The following is a 23,149-nucleotide window of genomic DNA, read 5'->3' as shown; positions in this document are numbered from 1 at the left end:
TTGTGAGGAGACAAAGCCTCTTTCGGTCCATTGGGGCTGAAATGACAGTACTGAAAGCGTCTGACCATTGAAACCTGCCTGATATGGGTGTAATAGCGTTTCTGGCACAGCCCTGCAGTCAGGGAGAGACAGAGCACGCTCTGTAACCTTGCCTCAGAGAAACAGAGTGAAACAAGCTTTTTTTGGAAAGGCCAGCTTTGTGCTTTTTTACCGTTCTCCTCTGTGTTTCCTCTGTCTGCCTGTTTATTTGCTTTATTTCTATCAGAGTAGCTGATAGAATCTTATTGGGGTGCAGACCCCTTTGGAGAGATCACACTACAGCAGCATAGAGGGAGAGACAAAGGTCTAAGGCAGTGATTGGGAACCCAAACAAGCTGTACAGGAGGAAAAAAAATGGACTAGTGAGTACAGAAAGTAAAAATGAAAGGCTAAGAGTAGAGGGTGAAGATGTGATAGACGTGAGAAGAGGGGAATTAAAGAAGTACTGCACTGCTGGAATACAGTCTGAACTGCATTAACACTGGCATCTCAGCAGCATAAAATATATTTAATAACACAATAATTATCACAGCTTGGACGCAGAAAGTTTTGTCTATGGGTTCCTCACTAGCCCCACATACGGATGTCAGTGATGCGACCAGGAAAGGTTAAACATGGGGCCCACCTAGGTTGTATAATGTACATGGTGTTTAGATAGGGGCTCATGTTGGATTAAGGTGAGCTGTTATGATTAAGCCCATTTAGGAAGACCAACTGCATGATAATGTAAGGGAAATTGAAACTATTAATTTCATTGAACACTGTATTGTAAGATTAATATATTTTACTGTGCTCAAACCAATGTATGTATGACAACAAGAAGATTTTTAGATACTAACTCTAATTTGCAGTGTCCTGCATGATTGTAAGATTTACTCCTCTGTTCCAGAAAAAGTCCAAATGCTTGTTTCACTTCCTCTTTAAAATTTAGTGGATAGTCTCAACCTTTTGGTCACGTTTTGCATGGTTTAGCAAAAATAGGATGATTACATCATGTATGGCTGGTTCTAGAACTTTCTGTCCCTCCAAGAAAAGGAATATAAAGATGGTTGTAAGGGAGGTGAGAGCGAAAGCACGCTTACACCTTTCGATCCTCTGTTATGTGTCTTTTAAACTGTATGTCCTAATACTTTATGTACGTCTTTGTATTTTCCAATAAATTTATTTTTCTATTGCAATGACTGGTTTGCTTGACCCATGTAATTTTTATTGTCCAATTCTCAGTGTCCAATTTTCTCGACACTAGTAAACCTCATTTAAAGATCCACTCAGAGCCTATGCTCTGAAACCTGAAACCCACCAAGCACACATTTCACCCATGTATGCCCCACATAAGCATGTTGGATAGGATTCACCACAGCTCTGTTGTGCATCTAGCATATCCCACAGGTCAGCTGCCCACTGTAGACATTTGTAGATATTTGATGATGTACAGGGTTTAACATGGGCGCCCTAATTGGTCTGCAGCTATGTTGTGATGTGATCCTCCCATAAACATCAGAAACATTTCATAGACTAGTCACCTAACACCAATTTACTGGGTTTTGATGTGTCCTTCATAGGGCAAATCTGAAGGAATTTTTAATATTGCCTGCGCCTAAGAGCTTTTTTGAGATAAGATGTTTTTGTATTTACTGTGATTGAAACATTAAGTATACTGTTTTTCAATTGCCCAGTTATGCTAAACAGAACACCCACAGCCTTCCAGCACATCTAATTGCATCACACTTTTCAGTGTACTGTGTTCCCACAGCTCTCTCCTTCTCCCTCACTTCGCTGTTTATAAGATGATGTAAAGGCCGTAAATTTGCTGCAGTATTAGATATTTCCCCTCAAATTGCAATAATTCAAGTTCTTTCTGCCATTGCAATGATACATTTCCCCAGTTAGAAACCAATTAGAAACTTATGAAGGAATTAGCGATAGCAATTATTATTATTATCAGAATAGAATTTATGATTAATGGTAGTGTGTTGGAATGTCAGTGTGAATTTTGGAAGTGGTCTATGCAAAAGTAAACTGTGCTAACTTTGTTGTTTGTGGGTCATCTGTGCAGATATTAAGTAGTTTATTCATTTTGCAGTTTCTAAAATAATTTTCTTCTTAATTTGTATTGGTAACTTGTGCTTCTGTTGGAAAGACTGTGTCAGCTGAAAGGTAAGTTTCATAAGCTATAAGTTCCATTCAGCTGGAACAGTGATTTACTGTAAATGTTTTGAGTCATGAATATTAAACATGTGGACCTGTCGGAGGAGTAAGATGAGAGAGAGAGAGAGAAAGAGAGAGAGAGAGAAAATCCTCAGAGAGACAAGTTTCATCAGAGGGCAGGCACACTGCCCAAAATGTAATGCAGTTTTTCTTCAGAGCTCTGAAACCTTTAGTGATATTACTCTTTTGAAAACAAAGCCAACAATCAGAGTAAGGTGACTCAGGTTCAACCTCTCCCAGATCCCTTGTTTTCAGCTAGCTTAGATAGCTATCAAACGTTGATCGCTATCGTTAATCAATTAGGATAAAAACACTACATAAAAGTGCGACGGGTTTGAAGTGTTTTTATTGCACATATGAAATTATTTTATATGTGCAATACTCATTAACTGCACTTTAGAAAACCCCATTTTTTGTGGTGGTGGGGGGGGGGGATAAAAGGCCTTATAAATAAGATTTAATGCCTCTTTGCATGATTTAAGACTCATACAGTACCAAATGGAACACTTTTAGCTTGAAGTATATGAACATAATGTGCATGTAGAAATCACCAGTTATACATCCATATGTTAACAGAAAGAAATGTGTTTTTAGGAGGATCTGGTTAAAGAAGAATAAATAGTCTCCAACACACCTGACCAGTCTGGTGGTGCACCATCCTCTTGACTCTTTGCAGTAATATGAAAATGTTAATTTGCCTGTCTATCAATAGGAGTTGGTATATATGTGACTAAAATCTAACCTACATATGTTCAGCAGAATTTGGAACTGTTACTAAGAATGCTGGTTCAAATCCCTGATCACGCCTTTTGCCATCAGCAGCAAAGAGCACAGTGAAATTGGCCATACTCTTTCTGGGTGGGCTAATGGCATTTCCTTTCCACATCACATCTAATCTGATGCTGGTCAGCAAAGATGTCTATTAGCTGATCACTGGGCTGAGTGATGGACTCTTAAGGGGGTATCCAGTCAGTGGTGTTACAACTTTTACTCTACTTTTCACCTTGAGACATGATGGGCAGTTAGTTTTACATATTCTACAGCGAGGGTGGGCATTGAGGGGACCTACTAAAATATTACAGATTTTGGCAATGTTCAATGCTCATTTTTGTAATAGTAACAATAAACAACACAGTCACGTACAGTTAAAATGCGGATACACGGATATGTGTATTCAGAGTCTAAAATATTTAAAGAAAACAACATATGCGGTCCTATCTCCATTCTATCTGCACACAAGGCATCCGAAATTGAGAAACTACGGCATAATGTGAGCTTGAACTGTCGTCTAGAAGTCCTGAAGTCCCTATTTTAGCGATTTACAGGCGAGATGTAAATTGCGCACCGCACTGGCGTGTCAGTATGTCTTCTCTTACTTAATTCTCTTAATTAATCATGGATGCGTTTGGGGTGTAACATGAAATCAGTGTGTCACTTGCCTTGCTTTTTAAACGCTCTGACTTTGGCATGTTGATATCTTAACAGCGCACTGCTTTTCTCAGCTTTTATCTCAGTCAGCAGAGGATACTGACCTGCTAGTTCAAAATAGCAATGTGCCAGAAATTTACCTGAACACACCTCACTCCCAGATCACCACTTCTAACAGTGTAGATATTTTCCTAAACTCTGACACTATTTTAATGGTGCAGACGAAAGGTGTAAAAATAGACTGTTGACGAGGTGTACAATAGGAATAACCATCGCAACGCACCTTGCGCAGGGTGTAAGATAGGGCCGTGTCAGTGTCAGGCTGTCTGAGAGAGAATGGTGATGAATTCGTCTTTGTCTGGATATTTACTAACTTACTAACTTAAATAAAGTGCGCTGGATTGGTTTAAAGTATTCCTCATGGAATGAGTCGTGCTCAGGATGTTCATTGGCAGTGCTTTTGTGAGTTCTCCCCTGGGTCCACAGCTTTGGAATACAAGCACCTGCTCCGTACACACCGCCATGACTCCCAATGAGGTGAAATAGAATGTTGCAGTGTCTCAACATGTGACAGGATATTAACATGCAAGCCTCGTCTTTATGGTGATGACAGATAATGTTGATGTTAATGGTGTCCTTCTTAGAGCAGCACTGCTGCTACTCCTGAAATGACATGGAGTGGAGATTCAATATCCCATTATCTCCCTGCATAATGTGCTATATGTCTGGATGGTGCTCTGGAGGGGGAGCTGTGCTGGGGCTGCGTAGATGTTTGTGAACCTTGAAATGAAGGGCAGCATACTGTATTTCTCAGAGACTCAATTCACCCACCAGCCCTCTAAATGCTAAACTCGTATTAATAATAACAATGGCAATAGTCACTGTGTTACATTTTATATCTCTATTAGTCATTTGAGAGTGCAGTGTAAGCAGCTTTTGAATGTCTTTAATGCAGCTTTTCAGAGTTTGATGCTTTATACGGTACACATATATGAAATGACTAGTGTTATTAGGGCTAATAATGATTGCCAATTGTCTTGCAGTACGCGCTTTTTAAGCAAACCTGGAAATGCATCATCCTTCAGGGCTTCTGTAATGTTCATGTGTTTTCTCTCAAGATTAAATGTACTTTACTTTTTGAAATCAAGTACATATAATATAGTGTTGAACTTCGGTGCACTTGCTGCGAGAGCCTATGAATTTTACTGCAAAACTGCACAGATACTCTACTGTACTGGCCTGAGTGATGGATGGTTAGTGGTGTTAAAAGTCTGTAATCTACCCCCACCTTAAGACATGTTAATTAGTTGGTTTTACAGTATGCTACAGCAGGGGTGGGCAATGGGGTACCTATTAAACCAAATTCTCATATAACAGGTAAGTTGAATCAGGCGTCCCTCTAGGATTGCCCTCCTCTCTTCTACAGATATTTGAGTTAGAATCTGATATAATTATAGAAAACACCACATGTGAGCACATAGAGCATCTGCATTAAGTAACTGTAATCCAAAATATGGATGAACAATCCTTCAATTTCTAATCTGCAGGCCCATTTTATCTAGTTTTTACCTAGTTAATCAAGTTTATTAATTTAAGTACCTGAAGTCCTGTGACTAAACCCAAGAAAAGACTTTGAATTTCAGGTTTGACAGATCAAGTCATTGCTAAGATTGCAAAGTAAGAAAAGCAGGCATGCCTGTGCCATGCAACACTACCTGGTGGACAACTAAAAACAGTCTGTGTCTTCTAAAAATATGAAATATTTATTATATAACAAATACAATTTAAATACATTTAATTCAAAAAAGGATCAGATATTACTTACCTGGCTTATGCAGACTTTTCCCCCCCTGTTTTAGATATTTCTATTTATTTCCTAAGTGTATATGATGGAAATCAATCATATTTTAGTACTTGCTATGAAATATTCCAGCATAAAGGGCAAATGTTTAGGATCTAGGCTGAGCAGTCACTTCTCATTGCTGCCTCATTTCAGATTGACATGAGCCTGCACTCTCGCAAACACACATGGGGTGTGATTGATGGCTTTGACCTTCACCCAGCACACATACACACACATACACACACACACACACACACACATATTGGCATCCTAATTATCATCTCATCATGAAACGGAATGGTTCCTTGGCTACCTGCTGTAGGTAAACTCTCCTAAACCCATCCTGACATTTGTCCTCTCTAAATCCCTGAAGAGTGACGAGTTGAGTTGTGGAAGTCCTTAGGTTCACATGACCTTAGGTTTCTTATTGTACATTACAGGCTGTCATCAAGACCGTATCATGCTTTATAATGTATTAAACCTTAAATGCTCAAAACAATTACTGGCTGACTTGACACACAATTTTTTCCTGTATTCTCTATCATTTCTAGCTATATTGCAAGCAAAATATTGTAATGCAGTGTTACTTAGTTCTGTTAGTAGTTAGTACTTTAACTTAAGGGCTGTTAATCAGGTGGTTCTGGGGTGTTGGGAGCAGGGAAAACACTAAAAAGAGCCACATTTGAGAAGTTCTGGCTGTGTTCCAAAGCCTAGGCTACAGTAGAGGTAGGCAACTTTTATCGGCATCTATATCATAGAAGGTGGTTCCAAAGTAAAGAACCCTTCATATTTGTTGAGAAGGGAAGCCGATGGTTGGAGCAATTTCAAAGATATGCATGGTGTCATCACAATCACAGGCAGACTCAAGGGGGGCAGGGGGCCATGGTCGCCCAATAGTAGAAAAAGTGTCCCATATTGGCTCCACAAGTCTCCTATTGGCTGCATTTCTTGTGGGGGAAAAGTCACTAATAGGGTGTCCCTCCTTGTAATAAATGACCATGATGTGCCTTGTTGATTAAGACATTTTGATAACGTGTCTTAATAAGCGCCCATCTACAGTATGTGCCTTTTGTATGCCAACCCTACTAGACAGTACCCCTTTCCAGTAGACAAAATGGGCCTACATAGGGTTCTCCTTCGTGTAAAAAAATAATAATAATAATAACATGAAAAAATAAAAATAAAAATAAAAAATGAAGTGCCCTGTTAGGTGCCCCCCTAATAAAGAAACACCACACCACAAATTATCACGTTATTCCCGATATTAAACTAGTTTTGTTGTAATTTATATTTTCAGTTTTCACCCTTTAACTTTAAATCACAGTCCACCACTGACCACATTGCCTCATTAGACTTTTCCATATGTTTAACCATTAAGCTACTGAGAAGGAATCTTCTCAGCCTACATTTTGGACTGCAGCTGCTGTCATAATGGATAGCAGGAAAACACACAATAATCCACATATCATATAAGCCCACCTGCAATTTCAATAAAAAAATTGGAGCAGTTACAAAAATACAGGGAATCTCATCCAGTAAACACACCTCACCATTGTATGTCATCATGAATGTTGTGCCAAAATAATTATTTTAACCATTAGTGAGATATTTGTTGAGTGACTGTCCTGATCACATGTCAACACTAGCGTTACAAATTCTATACAAAAACTGGATAAATGACCCAAGGTATGTATAAACTGTTGACTGTTGGAGAGAACGCCCATACATTTATAAGGGTTAACGTATTTACTTTACTTACCTCTTTCAGGCCATGGACTTTCCAAGGTATTTCACAAAGACAGCTGAGCTGAGAATGAATGCTGAGGGGTTTATTATTTCTGTTCTGGTTGGAAACATTTCTCAGGGGGTCGGCTATACTTTAACAAGGGTGAAATAAATAGATTCTAAATCAATTTGTCCTGCAGACTTTTCAACTTTATTTATTAATGCCTATGTCTTTGTGTGTGTGTGTATTTGTGTTTTGTAGCCCTATTGAAAGATCTCAGAAAGATCTTCAGGTTATCCTTAAAATGCTGAAGATGTTCCCCTGTCTATCCACTCAGCTGCCCAAACAAGAGCTAAACAAGATCAGCTCCATTGGCGTCGTGGAGACCTGGGACCGCAGCCAGATCTGTGAGTATGCATTAGAGTGTGGGAGGTATAATAGTGACTACAGCAGAGATGATGATGTGTCATAAATTGTTTTTTGCCATATCTTGGAAGGCGTGATAAGCTTGAAAATGCCACAACACAAACAGCTCTGCTTCTAGACAAATGAATGAAAAATAATTGAATTGTCAGATCAACAATATACTTGACACATCATTACTTTGTGATACATTTCAACTCTTATTTTGCACTCTGGACTAAACGCATTATTATGAATATCAGATTATACACTAACCTTTTCTGGATAGTGGATATTGTTATGATAGAAATGTAGGTTTATATTATCCAGTTGTAGTTGAAACTTTCTAAAGTTTTCTAAAGGGTTATGACAGAAAACTACACTGTGTTTATTTACTCATAGACATGCTTTCCCATAATAAGCATTGTCTTGTTAAAATGTGTGAATGTCCCTAAAATATATTCTGCTTTTTAAGAGGGACAATTATCCAAATTATCTTTCAAACCTTTTTTTGAGGAACATTATTTTAAACATTTTCTTAATCTCAAGCATTCACTGACAAACTGGATATTGTTTGTACATATTTACTCCAAGGACTCAAAACAAAAAGCATGTATTCATTTTTGTATTAAATTACAGTCATTTGTTGACATCAGCTGTTTTATCTGCTGTCATCACCTGTTTGACATAATTAAAATTTTTTCATTATTACCATAATTTGCTTTATGCTTTGGAAGGTTTGTGTGTTGCAGGCCTGAAATGCAGAAATAGATGTGTATATACAAATGAAATTAAATCAACAAGACAAAACATGAAATATCTTGGATTCATACTGTCCACATTGAAATTAAAAGCTAAGAGAATGTAAAAAAAACACTCTTTTTAATTAGTATTTTTCATACTTTTTACATATGATGTATGTGTAATTCACACAGCAGAAATGCTCTATTATACATATACGAATCCTAAAAAAAATAACTTGAGTTGAATGAGGTGTGTATAAGTAGGGAAGTAAGTAAAATAAACTGTGCTGCCACTGCTGAACCCAGATTGATGATCCCCATTCCATCTCCATGTGTTTCTGTCTGTATTGTAAGTTTGGTTTTCTAGTTTGTATTGTCCATTACACGTGGTTGCAGAGGAGGATTACACGCATATGGACCCCTAAACACATTTAATACTGTAGTAGAGTATTGTAAAGTCTTCAAACAGTTCTCTTTTACCTCTTCTGGTATTGTCTGCTTTGACCAGAGAGGTTTTTATCCATGTCTGTTTCTTTTAATTATTCACTTGCCGTTATTCATAATTCACATCCTGTCTAGTAACACAGAACTGAAGTGTAGTCTGTGTGTACATTCGGGGAAGTTTTTGGAAAGTTTGAGAAGAGCTTTTGTAAATGGGAAATGTGCAAAGCTTTAAATATACAGCACAGAGAATGAAATTACAGTCCTCAGATGAAGCCGTGGCATCATCCGGGTTCTTAAATCTCAACACCACTCCCAGTTCCTCAGTTCCTTTGGGCTGCTTGCTTGTTTATTGCTTTTTCATCATGTCTTAGCGGCCCGTTTCTGGCTTCTGCAGAAAGGGAGAGAGAAAGAGAAACAGCGGAATAAACTGACAGAAAACAGAGAGCGAAATGGACAGTGTTGGAAAACAGAACCTGACAGATAGACAAAAGGAGAGAACAGACAGAGGAGAAACAGATGCTTGATCAAACTCTTTGGAGAGGTTTCTTAGCCAGAAACAACAGAGGGAATTTAAGGAATCGAGCATATTCACTGGTGGATCACTCTCATGTAATGTCATGTTTGCAATGTCACCCCTAATTTCACTTTAATGCAGTTGATTCTCGTACATGCTCCCGCACACAATGAGTTTACCAATTTCCCTGCCTCTCCTAATGCGCCCGCATTTTGCCAAGCCATTTGAGAGACGCTATTTGACAGGCTGTGCTTATGAAGGGGCCAGACAGAAGAGTATGATTTGCTATTGACGTGAGCATGCGTTTGCCCTCAGAACTGCCAATACCTTGTGGATAACAGGCCTCAATTTGTTGAAGCCGACGTGAAGCAGGGCCGGGCTTTCTTCTGTGATTTTAACACACGTTTTGACAGACACGGCTGACGAGGATTATTGAGCAAAAACATAAAGGAAAGAGAATTTAATGAAACTCTTAAGCCTGTGGTTTCATGGAGTTAGTGGCTCTTTTGTAAGTGGATGGTATTTCTGAGGTGGCGAATGCTTTATCGATTGGTCTAGACCAGATTGTCAATAATGGATGCGTTCAGCAGTCTGGAGGTATATTTATTCAGCTGCATGATGCCCAAGCAGACGTGCCGCCTGAAAGACATATTTGTTTATGGCTTGGAGGTTTTAGGTGCTTGATAATTATGGATCACAAAGAGGGCAATTTGTTGCTTGTACTTGGCCACTTTGTGGGAGAAGTTTGTGTGAACGTGCGTGGAGTGTGTGATCGAGTTTGTGGAGTCAGCTCAGGATGAAGTTTGTTGTTGCAGAGCATTTTTTCACCTTCTCTTGGGGTTTTGGGTCAGTGTTATTTATTAGCCTTTCAATATTGGAGACCTTCCCCTTAGATACTGTACTTCCAAACAGAAGGGATGTTTCTGAAAGATTTATATTGCAATACATCACACTGTGTGTGTGAGAGAGAAAGAGGGAGTGAGAGCGTGTGGGGCGATGGTACGGGAGAGAATGCAGCACTATATATATGATTCTTTTAAGATTTTGAGATGTTCAGGATCAGCCTTAGGTTTTGTTGTGCTAATACATACAGTATACTAAAGGATTCTCTGCTCTGGCCTGTTTCTTCCCTTCTTCAACATTTCTGATTTCTTATTCAATCCTGATGAAGTTAAAAATTAATATATGGCTGTATACTAAAATGTTAATGGTACACCAACCATCATCTCTGTCGTTTCCACTCCAGGCCAGGAGTACCGGTGCATAAGGCCTCACACAAGAACTGCATAATGCTGAGTCATATATTGTAATATTACTCTACAGTGTCAGTTCAATGCTTCTCTACTACTTGTTGGATCTGCATTGTTTAGCTTGTCAATAAATGCATGTGTGTAGCTGTCCATAATGGGAGTGTCTACAGTAATAGTATAGTAATGTACACTGACATGCCATAAGTTATGCGATACCAGTATGTAAATTGTTTATACAATGTTACCTCAGGGAATGGCTTGGGAACGCCCACACCTGTATAAATTGTGAGGTGTTATCTTGTAATGTTTTTGTTTAGTTTTACTTTATTTTTGGCCAATTACAGAACCCACTCATTAGGACTCCCCCTATTACTAATGATGCCCCAACACCCGGAGGGTGAAGACTAGCACATGCCTCCTCTGATACATGTGAAGTCAGCCACCGCCTCTTTTCGAACTGCTGCTGATGCTGCATTGCCAAGTAGCATCACAGCGCAATCGGAGTACTGTATTCCGATACTCACAGATGCCTTTTGCTGGGTGACATCACCCTTTGGAGTGATGTGGGAAGAGTGCGCCATCTACCCACCCAGAGAGAGCAAAGCCAATTGTGCTCTCAGGGCTCCGGTAGCCAATGGCAAGCTACATAGACAGGATTCGAACCAGCGATCTCCTGACTGTAGTGGCGCTTAGCCCGAACCCTCCGAACCCTATTATTTAGTAGATTTTGGCAAAGATTCGCACACATAAACATTATTCTAATGCCATGTTCTGTTTTTCTGCTTATTAGACTGATTATTATTAAGGATTATCCCCTTGGTCCAATCCAAGTCGTGGGACTGGTCCGTTTAGATTATGAATGTTACATGCCATCAGTGTCGAATAGCATGGTTGTGAGTTCTTCTAAATATCTCACTTATTCAAAACATTTCCATTTTTTTTTTTTTAATTTGGCTCTTAAAACGTCCTTTTGCTCTCTTGGTAGTATTTGGACATGATGGATTTTTCCTGATGCTGAAGGGCTCAGTGAAACCGTACACCAGAAAAGGCTCAAGAGAAGACCAGAATAAGCCTGCAGTAAGAACACACACAGTAATTACACAACAGTTTCACAAATGTTACAAAGACAAACATGCATGCTTTGCTTAGTTCAAATGTTGAGTCAGAGTTTTTTTTCTGTCTTTTTCTGGTGATGCAGATTGGTGTAGGAGGTTTCTTTGGTTCTTTTGAACCTCCACAATCTGAAGACAGTGGTAACATCACGCAATGTGCACTGACACTTGAGGTCTGTGAGATCTTCAAAATCTCCCACTCTGGATATGCTAAGCTGAAGGAGGTAAACAACCCTCATAGCCGTGACACTGTGTCTGTCATCTATTTCAGCAGAATGTTTCAAGTGTTTTGTTTAAACAATAATACCAGCTTTTTATTTTTTAATTAAACACTCTGACTCTGTGGACTATATAGATTAGACCACAGAGAAATGTCTTTGTTTTTGCACATATTTTGCATTTAGGAAATTCACAGTTCGTTTGACAAATATTAAGTAATAGTCCATTGATTATTTTTTGGTTTGCAACTAATAGGTCTTGTACCTTTATACAACCAGTCAAAAGTTTGGAAACACCTTCTCATTCAATGTTAGACTAAGGTTTAAACCCTAGGTTTAGGGTTAGGGTTAAGCTGGAACACATAATAAATCATGCAGTAAACCTAAATGTTAACTTTAAACAAACCATGTGGGTTGCTTATAACATTTTCTTTCTATAAAAAATATAACATTAAAATATTTGCTTTTTTCAGGATATTGCAGCCAAGGATCATGCCATGAAAGAGTCTCTGATCAAAAGTTGCCAGTACTATCTTAGTTGGCCCAAACTTTCTATCCACCATCTGACCAAACTCATCCAGTTGAAGACTTTCCCCGCCAATCAAGGTAAAGCATTCTTTTCTGTTGTGTAGTTGTCAGACTGACATCTAGATTCCTTTAATTCGTTTGCGCGTTAGGTTGTGCTGCAAGCGCTGATGATCATCTTAATTAGGTAATCCCTTTCCGCCCTCAAAACCCAGATTGATTCTTAATGAAAGAGTTTATTCGTGGAGAGAGCCGCAATATGATCATGCGCCAGGAGAAGAGCTCCTCCAGTACTGAGCTCAAATGCAATTAATTACTGACAGGACTTTGTTTTCTGCTTCACTGGAGAAAAGATTAAAACTCAGAAATGACTGGCGAGTGTGTGAGCCCATAGTGTGTGTGTTTTTTGGGGTGGGGGGATTTTGCATATTGGAAAGGGATTCTAGTAAAACCCAGATGTTCCCAGTACTGACTTCAGTGCTGTAACAACATTGTAGCCATATACGCGGGGTTGCTTTGATCCAGGCTGTCTTGCAGAAAAAAAGGGAAAGGGAATACTGCAAATTAGTTCCATCCTGGTGCTCCCTTTCGTGTCTCATCCCCCTCGTTCTCTTTTTCTGGAGGCGACAGGCTAGCATATGGCAAGGGCCTATTGAGATGTTAGACGGAACTAAGGCGCCATGGCTAAACTCTTTATTTCAGAGAGCTCGTTCCGATCTCGTCATCTCCTCCCCACAGCACATCTCTGCTCTCGCTCTGTCTCTTTGGTGTTCTCCCCATGGCTCAGCCTCGACTCCTGCTGTCAGCCCCACTCATCTGGATGAATCTCCCAGTTACTATCCCCTCTATACACGCGCATGTCTTCATTTGGTGCTATAAAGGCTTGCACACGCAAAGGATCACCACCCTACATGCTTTTTTTTTTCCGGATGAATCCTGAAGGAAATTATAATTTGCCATCATTGCAAAGGGCTTTTTCTTTACTGTTGCTGAATTAAGCAGGAGCTTATGTATTAGAGCTGGCTGTGTGTCCAGAGTGAAGATGAGCCTCGCTTATGAGAGAGATAGGCTGTAATCTCACCGGTGTTTTTTTATTACTGAGAGAGAGAGAGAGAGAGATTCAGAGACAGACCTCTGAAGGGTGATATGATTAGAGAGAAAGCTTAACAGGACAGGTGAGGGAGAATGGAAAAACAGGATTGATTGGGTCTTATCAGAGTCTGCACCTGACACTTGATTGACAGGCAAGAGCACTAAGACTCCAGATGATTTGCGATGGAGGAGGGTTTGCTGATCTGGAACTGCTTTCCCTCTGACAATGCCACAAGGTTTCTCTCTTTCTCTCTCCCTCTACCCTGATAAGAGCTGCTACATAGATTAGGTTGGGCTGATGAGTAAGGGAGTAAGAGAGAGAGAGAGAGAACAAGGTGGAAGCTTTGATGCATAAGGATATAGTTGATTATGCCTGTTATATACATAAAATATGAATAAATATATCGGTACAGCTGGCTCATTCATTGTTTTTTTGTTTTTTTAATTAAAGATATTTAAAAAAGATCATCCTGCTTTTGTTGGAGTAACGGTCTCTACTCTTTAGGGAAGGCTTTGCACTAGCTTTTAAAACATTGCTGTGAGGATTAGATTGCATTCAACAACACAAGTGTTACAGTGATCGTCCCTAACTGCGCAACTCATCCCAAAAGTATTGGATGGAGCACCTTCCTCATTCCAGAGAACACAGTTCCACTGCTCCACTGCACATTATGGGGGTGCTAAATACCCTTGTGCTTTCTCAGGGCTCCGGCAGCTGATGGCAAGCTGCATGACCGGAATTCGAACAAGTGATCTTCCGATCATAGTGTCAACGTTTAGCCCCCTGGACTACTCGGTACTTCTAGAGGCATCAGGCATTTTGTCAGTAAATTCATGTTTATCTGTTCCGAAGAGTCCTATCCTATTTACAATACATCTCTACAGAGACTAAACAAGCTGGTTTGTGTTTATGTGCACATCTGTGGGTACAAACATTTATATAGTGTATGAAATGTATGCAGTGTATGAATGCCGTATTGTAGAGTGGAAAGAGCAGACACATATGGCCCTTGTTCATTGCTATCTTGCACCCTGGCTGAGTCGGTGTGGAGGTCTGGAAGTGAGGTGTGTTCAGGTAAATTTCTGGCTATTGCTATCTTGGCAATGGAAAACACATGTGTGACACTGACTGATATAAACCCTCACAACAGTCAACCGTCAGATGTTCATTGCTGTCTTGGCAATGCAAAAGCGCAACATGCTCTCAGTGTGCGTACACCCCCGCTCGTTATACACATACATACAGGGGCGTGTGTTTACATTAGCAATGAACAGAATACTAAATAAAATAACATTGCTGTTGCTATAAATGACCTGCTCATGCACCTTCACAGCGTGAACACGCAGGTCAGTTTCCTCTGCTATAAAGTGCAGAAACGCTGCGCCATTAAAATAACAACGCGCCAAAATCAGAGCACACCTGCCTCTTAAAGAGAATGGCAAGTGATACGCTGATTAGTTTATTTCACATTATGCCCAAAAAACATTCATAATTAATTCAACTTGATACCATTAAGACTTTAGACCATAATTAAGTAAAGGACTTTTGCACATTTTGAGCCTCACAAGGAGTATTTTTTGCATCCTGAAAATACCAAAGTCACACTGACACACCCATAATCAAGCTGCGTGTTGACGGCTTGCCTATAGATTGCTAAAATAGGGCCAATAGCGTCTTAATTGCAGCCAGTGGTTACATAGCCATTTAGCTGTCTAGGAAAATGAAATGTGTTTGTGCATGTGTGTACACATATGTTCTTACATACATGGCTGTTATTATCAGACGGCCGTCAATTAAAAGACCATCATTTGCTCATTACATGTAATTGTTAAGCACGAAGATGATTCATATCTCTTTCTCCCATGTGGCACCTAAATTACCATTTTTCCAATGAATGAGTGCTTCATATATTTCTTTGAATGATTCTATAGAAGAACCACTTTTGGTTTAGTAAAGAACTGTGGTTGTAATAGAAATGCTTGAATATGAAGGTCCTTGTAAAGGTCTAGAAGATCCTTTAGAGCTTTAAAAGGTTCTTCATACTCACGTTTCTATCACAGACATGAAGCATGTTTAATTTTTAAGCGTATACAGCCTTCCCTCCACTCTGCTCCACAGTGCTGTCATGTTGCAAGACGTGGTTTGGGTGTGATGAAGTAGTGTCTGTGTGTGTGAGCGAGGGAGAGAGAGAGAGAGAGAGAGAGAGAGACAGACAGAGAGATGATTCAGAGGGAGGAAAGGTCAGGGATTGAATGTTAACTCAGTTAGGGGCTGATGATGGAGTGACTCTGTGGCCACTGCCTGGAGCGAGATGTCTGTGACATGTCTCTGCACTAGCTGCCATTGAGGAACAATGCTCTTAATCTTTCTCTTTCTCTTTCTCTCTCTCTCTCTCTCTCTCTCTCTCTCTCTCTTCCTCCCTCCCTCATCTTCCCTCTTTTAGTCTCTCATGCTCAACTGCAATCACTCTGTCTGTCTACCTGTCAGTCTGCCTGTCTGACTTTCCTTTTATTCATATCTTTCCTCTCAATGCTAAGATGGTCAGCACAAGAGACCTTAAGTTAAAGAAACCCTAAAGTTGTTTCCTAAAACCCGGGCAGATGAATAGATCCTGCCTTGACTGATAATGGTGCAACATTTTGCAATAATGTCCTCACAGTAGTATATACAAAACAGTGCTGTGCAAATTAGCCCTGCACTTATCTTAAAATCTCAAGCCCTGTTTCAGAAATACATGGTAGCCCAGAACGTTTTCAGACACAGAGAAACTACATATGTAAACGCAGATGTATTGAACTTATGAAATTATCTAGAATTTATTCTGGCAACCCCTTAATAAAAAATCTGGAACCGGTTAATGTCTGAGTGAGTGTAATAGAGGAGGTAATGTATATGTTCTAGTGCAGGGGTCTCAAACTCGTGGCCCGCGACTTGAAATCAAATTTTAGTGTTAGTGCGGCCCGCCTGCAAGAAAGACGCACCCTCTCCCTGTCCACTAGCACAACTATTCATTTCAATGGAGAGAGCCGCTGCATGCCGAGGTGCATGCTGGGTTGCGTTAAGCACAGCCCCGCCCTCCAGCAAAAAAGTTCAGCAGAGCTCAACTTTATTCAAATAAATCCGGCCACTGCACTGTGTCCAGCCAATCAGGAAACAGCAGGCTGTGACTTCGCACACACATATGAGCCTCACACACTCAGAACAGCTGGCTTTCAACCACGGAAGAGAAGCTGAAAACGGCAAAATATAGATTTATATAGATTCATGATTACAGTGAATTTGATTAAAAATTTTAAATCTTCAACTTATGATTGACTACATCTGTTGCTTTATTTGAATTAAAAAATGTCACGGATACGGCCACATGCTGAGTTGAGAGATCCGGCATGGCAGAATGCGTTGAAGAAAAGTGTTGTTAGCCTGATGTGGCTCAGCCTCACCCAGATTCTACCTCCAGATATGATGAGTTTGAGACCACTGTTTTAGAGAATTGTTGCCCTTGCTTTTGTGACAGGTTTGAAAGATCATGTGTTTTTGTTTTTTTTTTTACTTGGAGCACTTTTTGCACAAGGACTTTGCTATGTCCCATTGAAGCCGAAGAACACTGTTTTACTCTGTGTAGATGTGATTTCTGCCTGACACCATTACTGTTGGTAGTAATGCCGTTTATGACGTATTCCTAGTAAACAAGTGACAGTGTGAATCGAGGAATATTACGTGCCCACATTACTTCATTAATGGAATGTTCTCTCGACCTGGCACCCACTGTAAGATTCTGGTAATTCACATCGTCTTGCCATGAGCACACTAGCCAGTGTTTAGCTTTACTTACAAGATAACACCTTAGAAGTTACACAAGTGTCAAATCTGATTTGCATCAGGTACATAATGATTTGCAAACAGTTCCTGATTGTAATTGAGAGACTTTTCAGTGGTTTTAAAATTGGTAACTTACTTTTAGACGCATGCATTTAATTATACATCTTAATCATAAACCACACAGTTCTCAAATATGACCTGACTTATTGGCAATAACAATAGCAGATGTTTTGGATTTCTTGACAGTAAGCAACTATGCTTTCTGACCTTCTGACCAGTGATCCAGCTCTCTGAGAGTGCTGACCTCACCCACTGATTCTCTTCAGCACAGCTCCTCCAGAGGAGTGTGATTGTGAAAGGAACCCTCATAAGTGAGTCTAATATGCTCTTCTGCACAGGAGATATATTACACAATGCTTCATTGTCCATGCGGATTGCATCAGTGGTTCTGTTGGCTCCTTAAGGCAGCAGCTGCCCTGCTTTCATCCAGCTGGGAAGGAGCATCATCTCGCTGGGAGAAGAATCTGTGCCACCAGGACCACAGCCACATTCCCAGACCACTTTCCTGCAGCTGCTCCCCTCCACAGCAGTCTTTGCAGTACCGTAATGCCAGTTCCAGAATATAGCTTGTTAACTGCCATTTATGGGGAATTTATTCTAAGGGGGAGTTTTTGGAAGTTTCTAATAATGATGATTTATGTAAGTGATTCAAATATTAGAGTGAAAGGCAAGTTTAAGTTGGGAAAAGTGTACAATTATAAGGAGGCTCTAGCAACGTGTTGGGCCATCTTTATCTGAAATACAAGATGAGGCAGTGGACATGGAGTCATACAGGTTCTAGTGCTGGATCAGATTTTACCCCCTTCTAAAAATCAAACTACAGATGACAAAGAAATGGTTCAGAACTAGGTTTACCTGTAAAAAAGACTAGGGTTAAGTCAACTCATTGAGGGAATCATTGTTTTAAAAAATTGATTACAAGCCCATGCGTTCATATCGTGCGCTGACCTCATGTACACACAGCCACAGAGTTACTCACACACTGACTGACACTAGATTATACTTCAAAACATGGGTTTGTGACTGAAAATTGAGAAATAATACACTAAATGAGTCCACAATTAATCAAGGATCCTCACTGGAGAGAGATGATGCTGCAGTTTTTAGAAATGGTAGGATATATTTTTCTAGCCAAATATATATGCTTTATCCCACCAGGTGTTTGTGTCAAAAGTGCTGGAACAGTACTGGAACTTTTTTTGGTACGATCTTAGACCATAACGGAATGTTTAGAACATATGCTCAGGTTGGTCTGTGGGGGTGCTGGTAACCAAGGTAAGACAGATAAACACTTCAGAAATTAGTAGCATTTTCAGTTGTTTTAGATTAGAAACATAAAATGCCTGTATGTAAAATCGCGATTACTGCATTTTAGAAAATTGCATTAAAACTGTAATTTGTATTAACCAAATCAATCGTGAAAATGTACTGGCTGGGCCTGTAGATCCTTGAACACATATAGGTTGCTAATTATAGGCTGACATTCCACCTGGTTCCATAAATGCTGAATTATAGAAATAAAATCTGGTAATCATGCATTAATGGGAAACTCTTGCTGTGTGTGGGCAAGCATTATCCTGCTAATAGGTATTAGGTGAAAGCCCTTCCTTGAGAAGCAACAACAGTTGGCCGCAGGATGTCCTGCACTGAGCTGTTGTGTTCTTTGTAGTACTAAGTTTGATCAACTATATGTGTATGTGATGGCCTCCAGATCATCATACCAGCAGTTGGGCCAGTAGTTTGCTTCACAGCAAAGGCAGGATTTGAGCGTTTACAACAAGGCCTGCATACCCAGCCCTTTCCATTTTTGAATTCCAAAGAGAACCTGGATGATACAGTCCATCTTTCTCGATTAAAACACCACTGCAAACAAAGGCAGTGATATCTGGCTAGGTTTATTTGTCTCTTTCTTTTTAGAATGATTGTGATTCTGTTTGAGCAAAATCAGTATCATTTTGTTTTGTATCAATTATAACCAATCCCATCAGTCAGAATGGCTCTGTACATATTTCACCTCCATTCTGTTCTTCAGGTCCACATCATTCACACAGTGATTATTGTTTCAGAGCCTCATTAAAGGAAATGAGAAGCTCAAATATGATAATGGCTGCTTGCTATGGGCATATTAGACTGGCTAATTCCCCACTTATATGGATGAGGCCTCTGTCTGCTTTGGATGAGATCTACCGTACAGTGTGGCCAGCCTGCTTCCCACACACACTGCATAGGGCCTCACTCTGCAAACAATAATATAACACCAGGCAAAACAATATGACAAATTAGTCTGGAGCTGGACGGGGGTTAGCCTGAAGACTTGAGTTAGAAGGTCAGTGGGAAACATGTCAGTGCAGTAAAAACATGTGGACTCTGATTTGCTCTATAGGCTTAAGTGCATTCCTGGACACAGCTTATTGCCTTCGACTTGGATCAGAGCCGCCGTTATGTGCTTCATCTAAGCAGCACATGTGTAGCTGTCCCTGTGGAGAATAATCATTTCTAAGCTAATGTTGTTAGCCTGGCCATGTGAGAAGATTAAGCACGGCTACGGGAGAGCACTGTAATTTCCCTAGTGATCCAGACATTAGTTTTTCAATGGCTGTAGAAGAGATATGGCACAAGTGTTATCTTCAGTGATGATGCATGAGAGAGAGAGAAGGTGGGGGATGGAGGGAGGGAGGGAGGGAGAGGGAGAGGGAGACGACACTGAGTTGTGAGGCTACACTTGGTGTGTTTGGGTGTGAATCTGCCTGCGTCCCATCCAGCTATTCGGTTGTGCTTTAGAAGCCCAGGTTGCTGTCACCCAGCAGACAAATAGGCCCAGTTTGTCCAGCTCTCTGCTTCACAGAGATGGGATTTAAAAACACCTGTCAGGGCTGATATACAGTGTTTCCCCTGCCATTAAAGGCTTGCTGTAAATCAATTTAATGCTCACCTTCACAAACCAACCTCAGGTTTGTCACATAAAGAAATAATCCGCTGCTTTCGGGGCTTCTGCCAACACACAGATTACTTCTGTCATTTACAGTGTACCACTTTCTCACCATCGTCTATTTTAAACTCTGACCACTCTTTTTGAGTAGGTTTTTGTCCCCTGAGATTCATTCATTTTGTCAGTGGTGGGTACATTTGGCTTATATGGCACCAGGCCTAAAACCATAGACAGACATTTTAGAAATAGTGCCCATATATTTCACACTGACATGCCAGAAAATAGTATTGTGTCCCATAGAAGCTAAAAAACCTTGCACTGATGCTGCATTCAGTTGCTACTTGGAAGATTCTATTTCCCCACTTGTTGAATTAAAAAATTACGAGCATATCACTTTCAAGTGCTTTGTTGTTGGAACAACGTGAAAAATGGTGGATGCAAGATTTGTTTTTACCTGCATCTTGGAGAAATCAAGCTAGCAGTGAGTCAATTTGCATAATCCATAATATGATAAATAGCATTGTTCTACATCAGATTAAATGAACATAAATTACAGATTGAAATATTGTTCACAACAGAGATGTGCTTATTGTATTGTACGCAATAATATCGCCAGACTTTTTAAATATTGTTACTGCAAAAATACCCTGAAATATTGTGATATTATTGTAGGGCCATATTGCTGTATTAGCAAAAGAAAAATTCCCACTGTTCTCATTCCCATTAATTTTCTACTAGAGACAGATTGTATCTGTCCATTATAATTTATTTTACTTCAGTCCTGAATATGTGGAGTGCATTATTAGTAGCATGACATGTTGGATCATTGACTTCTGTTACAAACTGGTAGAAATTTCAATAAGGGATGTGCCATATAATATCATATGCAATAATATTGCCAAATGTAAATTAATACAGCATTTATTTTGTCGCAGTAGTGTATTCTTGAAATTATTTTTATTTTTAATTCAATGTTTTGTTATATCGGCAAGAATAATATTATCGGAAAAATTAAACCCCTGAAATATTGTTATATTATTTTAGGCACATATTGCCCAGCCCTAGTGTACAAACAACCATGAAAAGCAGAACAACTTTTGGGTATCAATTTCTATACCTATTTTCCACTAGGAATTACAGGTAGAGAAATTCATGTTCATGTCAATCTTCCCAGTTAGAAACTTGTATTTACCATAACACCACATGAACGCAGCATGATTTGAGGACTATAGGGGGGGTGGCAGTGCCTTTAATCTATCACCCATAATCAGTATCACCCAATATCACAAATATCACCCAAACCATCCCCTTCATGATTACAATCTGCTGTCCCATGACTTTTGACTTGTTAGTGTCGTCACTGTTTTACAAGCAGTCGTCATCTCACGCCTCGACTACTGCAATGCCCTACTAACTGGCCTCCTGGTCTGTGTCATAAAACCACTCCAAATGATCCAGAATGCAGCAGCACATCTGGTCTTCAACCAGCCAAAATGGGCACATGTCACCCCGCTGCTCATTGAGCTCCATTGGCTACCAATTGATGCTCGCATCAAATTCAAAGCTCTTACAATCCCCTACAAGGTGATGACAGAACAGGCTCCTTCCTACCTGCACTCGCTCCTGAAGGCTTACGCTACCTCCTGGCCGCTGCGCTCCTCCAATGAACGTCGCCTCGCTTTCCCAAACATTCACACAAAGCAATTGTGTTCCCCAATGGTGAAACAAACTACCTTCCACTACCAGATCAGGAGAATCTCTCACTATCTTTAAGAAACTCCTGAAGACAGAGCTCTTCAAAGAGCACTTACTCTCCTAACACCTCTAACACACTAACTACTCTAACCTCATTTCCTTCTTCCCCTCCTTTACTCCTCTATCCTATTATTTCCCTTTGACCTCCTTTAAGCCCTATCTAAAGATGTTTTTACCTTTAATTTCTAGTACCTTTGTACTTCACTATTGTAAGTTGCTTTGGGCAAAAGCGTCTGCCAAATGCAATGTAATGTAATCTAATGTAGTGTGCTACAAGCACGTGTGTGTGTCCTTAACACTAGCCGCTTACAACAGAATGAAACACAAGGAAAGAAAAGTGTGTGTGTGTGAGTGTGTGAGAGGGAGAGAGAAAGAGAGAGAGAGACTCTTTCTTCTCTTTTAAATAAATCTGTTTTTGTGTCTGTCCAGTGCTGGTGAAGGAAGGCAGAGTGTGTTCGTTTGTGGCCTACATTCGAGAAGGCGAGTGCACCCTCCTCCAGGACATCGGCGCCCTGATCCATCCTGCAAAAAAAAAGGTGCCAAGAAGGAATGAAAAAAAAAAAACACCTCTGCCCTCATCCCACCCCAGGCTGTTTGATCCAACATCACTGAGGCAGCCATGCGGAATAGAAAAGATAGCTTTGAGCAGATATGATAGGGCATCTATTTTCTTATCCTATCGATTTTTTTTCCTCTGCTTTGAAAGCGCGTGGGGTTCAGACCATCCCTGAGAAGATACTGTACCTTGTGCTTGATTCATTTGAAGGAAGGCCAGCTGGAGTTTGTCTTTCTGAGCCGCCTCTTCGTGTGATTTCTAGGGTGTAGGGATCAAGTCTGTTGTGGTGGGGAGGCTTGGGTGCATGGAGTCTTTTGGAGAGGTCAGCGTCCTGCAGGAGCAGCCTTCACCCTGCACCATTATCACAAGCACAGAGCTGCAAGCTGGAATTATCCAACCGGAGGCTCTAAGAGGTTAGTGAGGCTTCACTTAAACGGCTAACCTAAATCAGATTGTATCCAAAATGATTTTTAATAGTATGGACA

The 23,149-nt window shown here is 40.2% G+C and overlaps 1 protein-coding gene across 1 annotated transcript in view; it reads left to right on the top strand.

Moving 5' to 3' along the window:
* cnbd1 (cyclic nucleotide binding domain containing 1) overlaps positions 1 to 23,149 on the top strand; it is a 52,271-nt gene that overhangs the window by 17,270 nt on the left and 11,852 nt on the right. Inside the window, exons 5-10 of the mRNA XM_007250376.4 lie at positions 7,506 to 7,651; positions 11,583 to 11,674; positions 11,796 to 11,933; positions 12,401 to 12,533; positions 22,538 to 22,644; positions 22,927 to 23,077. Of these exons, the coding sequence (XP_007250438.4) occupies positions 7,506 to 7,651; positions 11,583 to 11,674; positions 11,796 to 11,933; positions 12,401 to 12,533; positions 22,538 to 22,644; positions 22,927 to 23,077 (767 nt within the window). The remainder of the gene's footprint in view (positions 1 to 7,505; positions 7,652 to 11,582; positions 11,675 to 11,795; positions 11,934 to 12,400; positions 12,534 to 22,537; positions 22,645 to 22,926; positions 23,078 to 23,149) is intronic.

This window comes from Astyanax mexicanus, chromosome 6, assembly GCF_023375975.1.
Source record: "Astyanax mexicanus isolate ESR-SI-001 chromosome 6, AstMex3_surface, whole genome shotgun sequence".
Taxonomy (NCBI): Eukaryota; Metazoa; Chordata; class Actinopteri; order Characiformes; family Acestrorhamphidae; genus Astyanax; species Astyanax mexicanus.
Note: the sequence above shows the minus strand (reverse complement) of the source record. Positions and strands in the feature narration are given on the sequence as shown.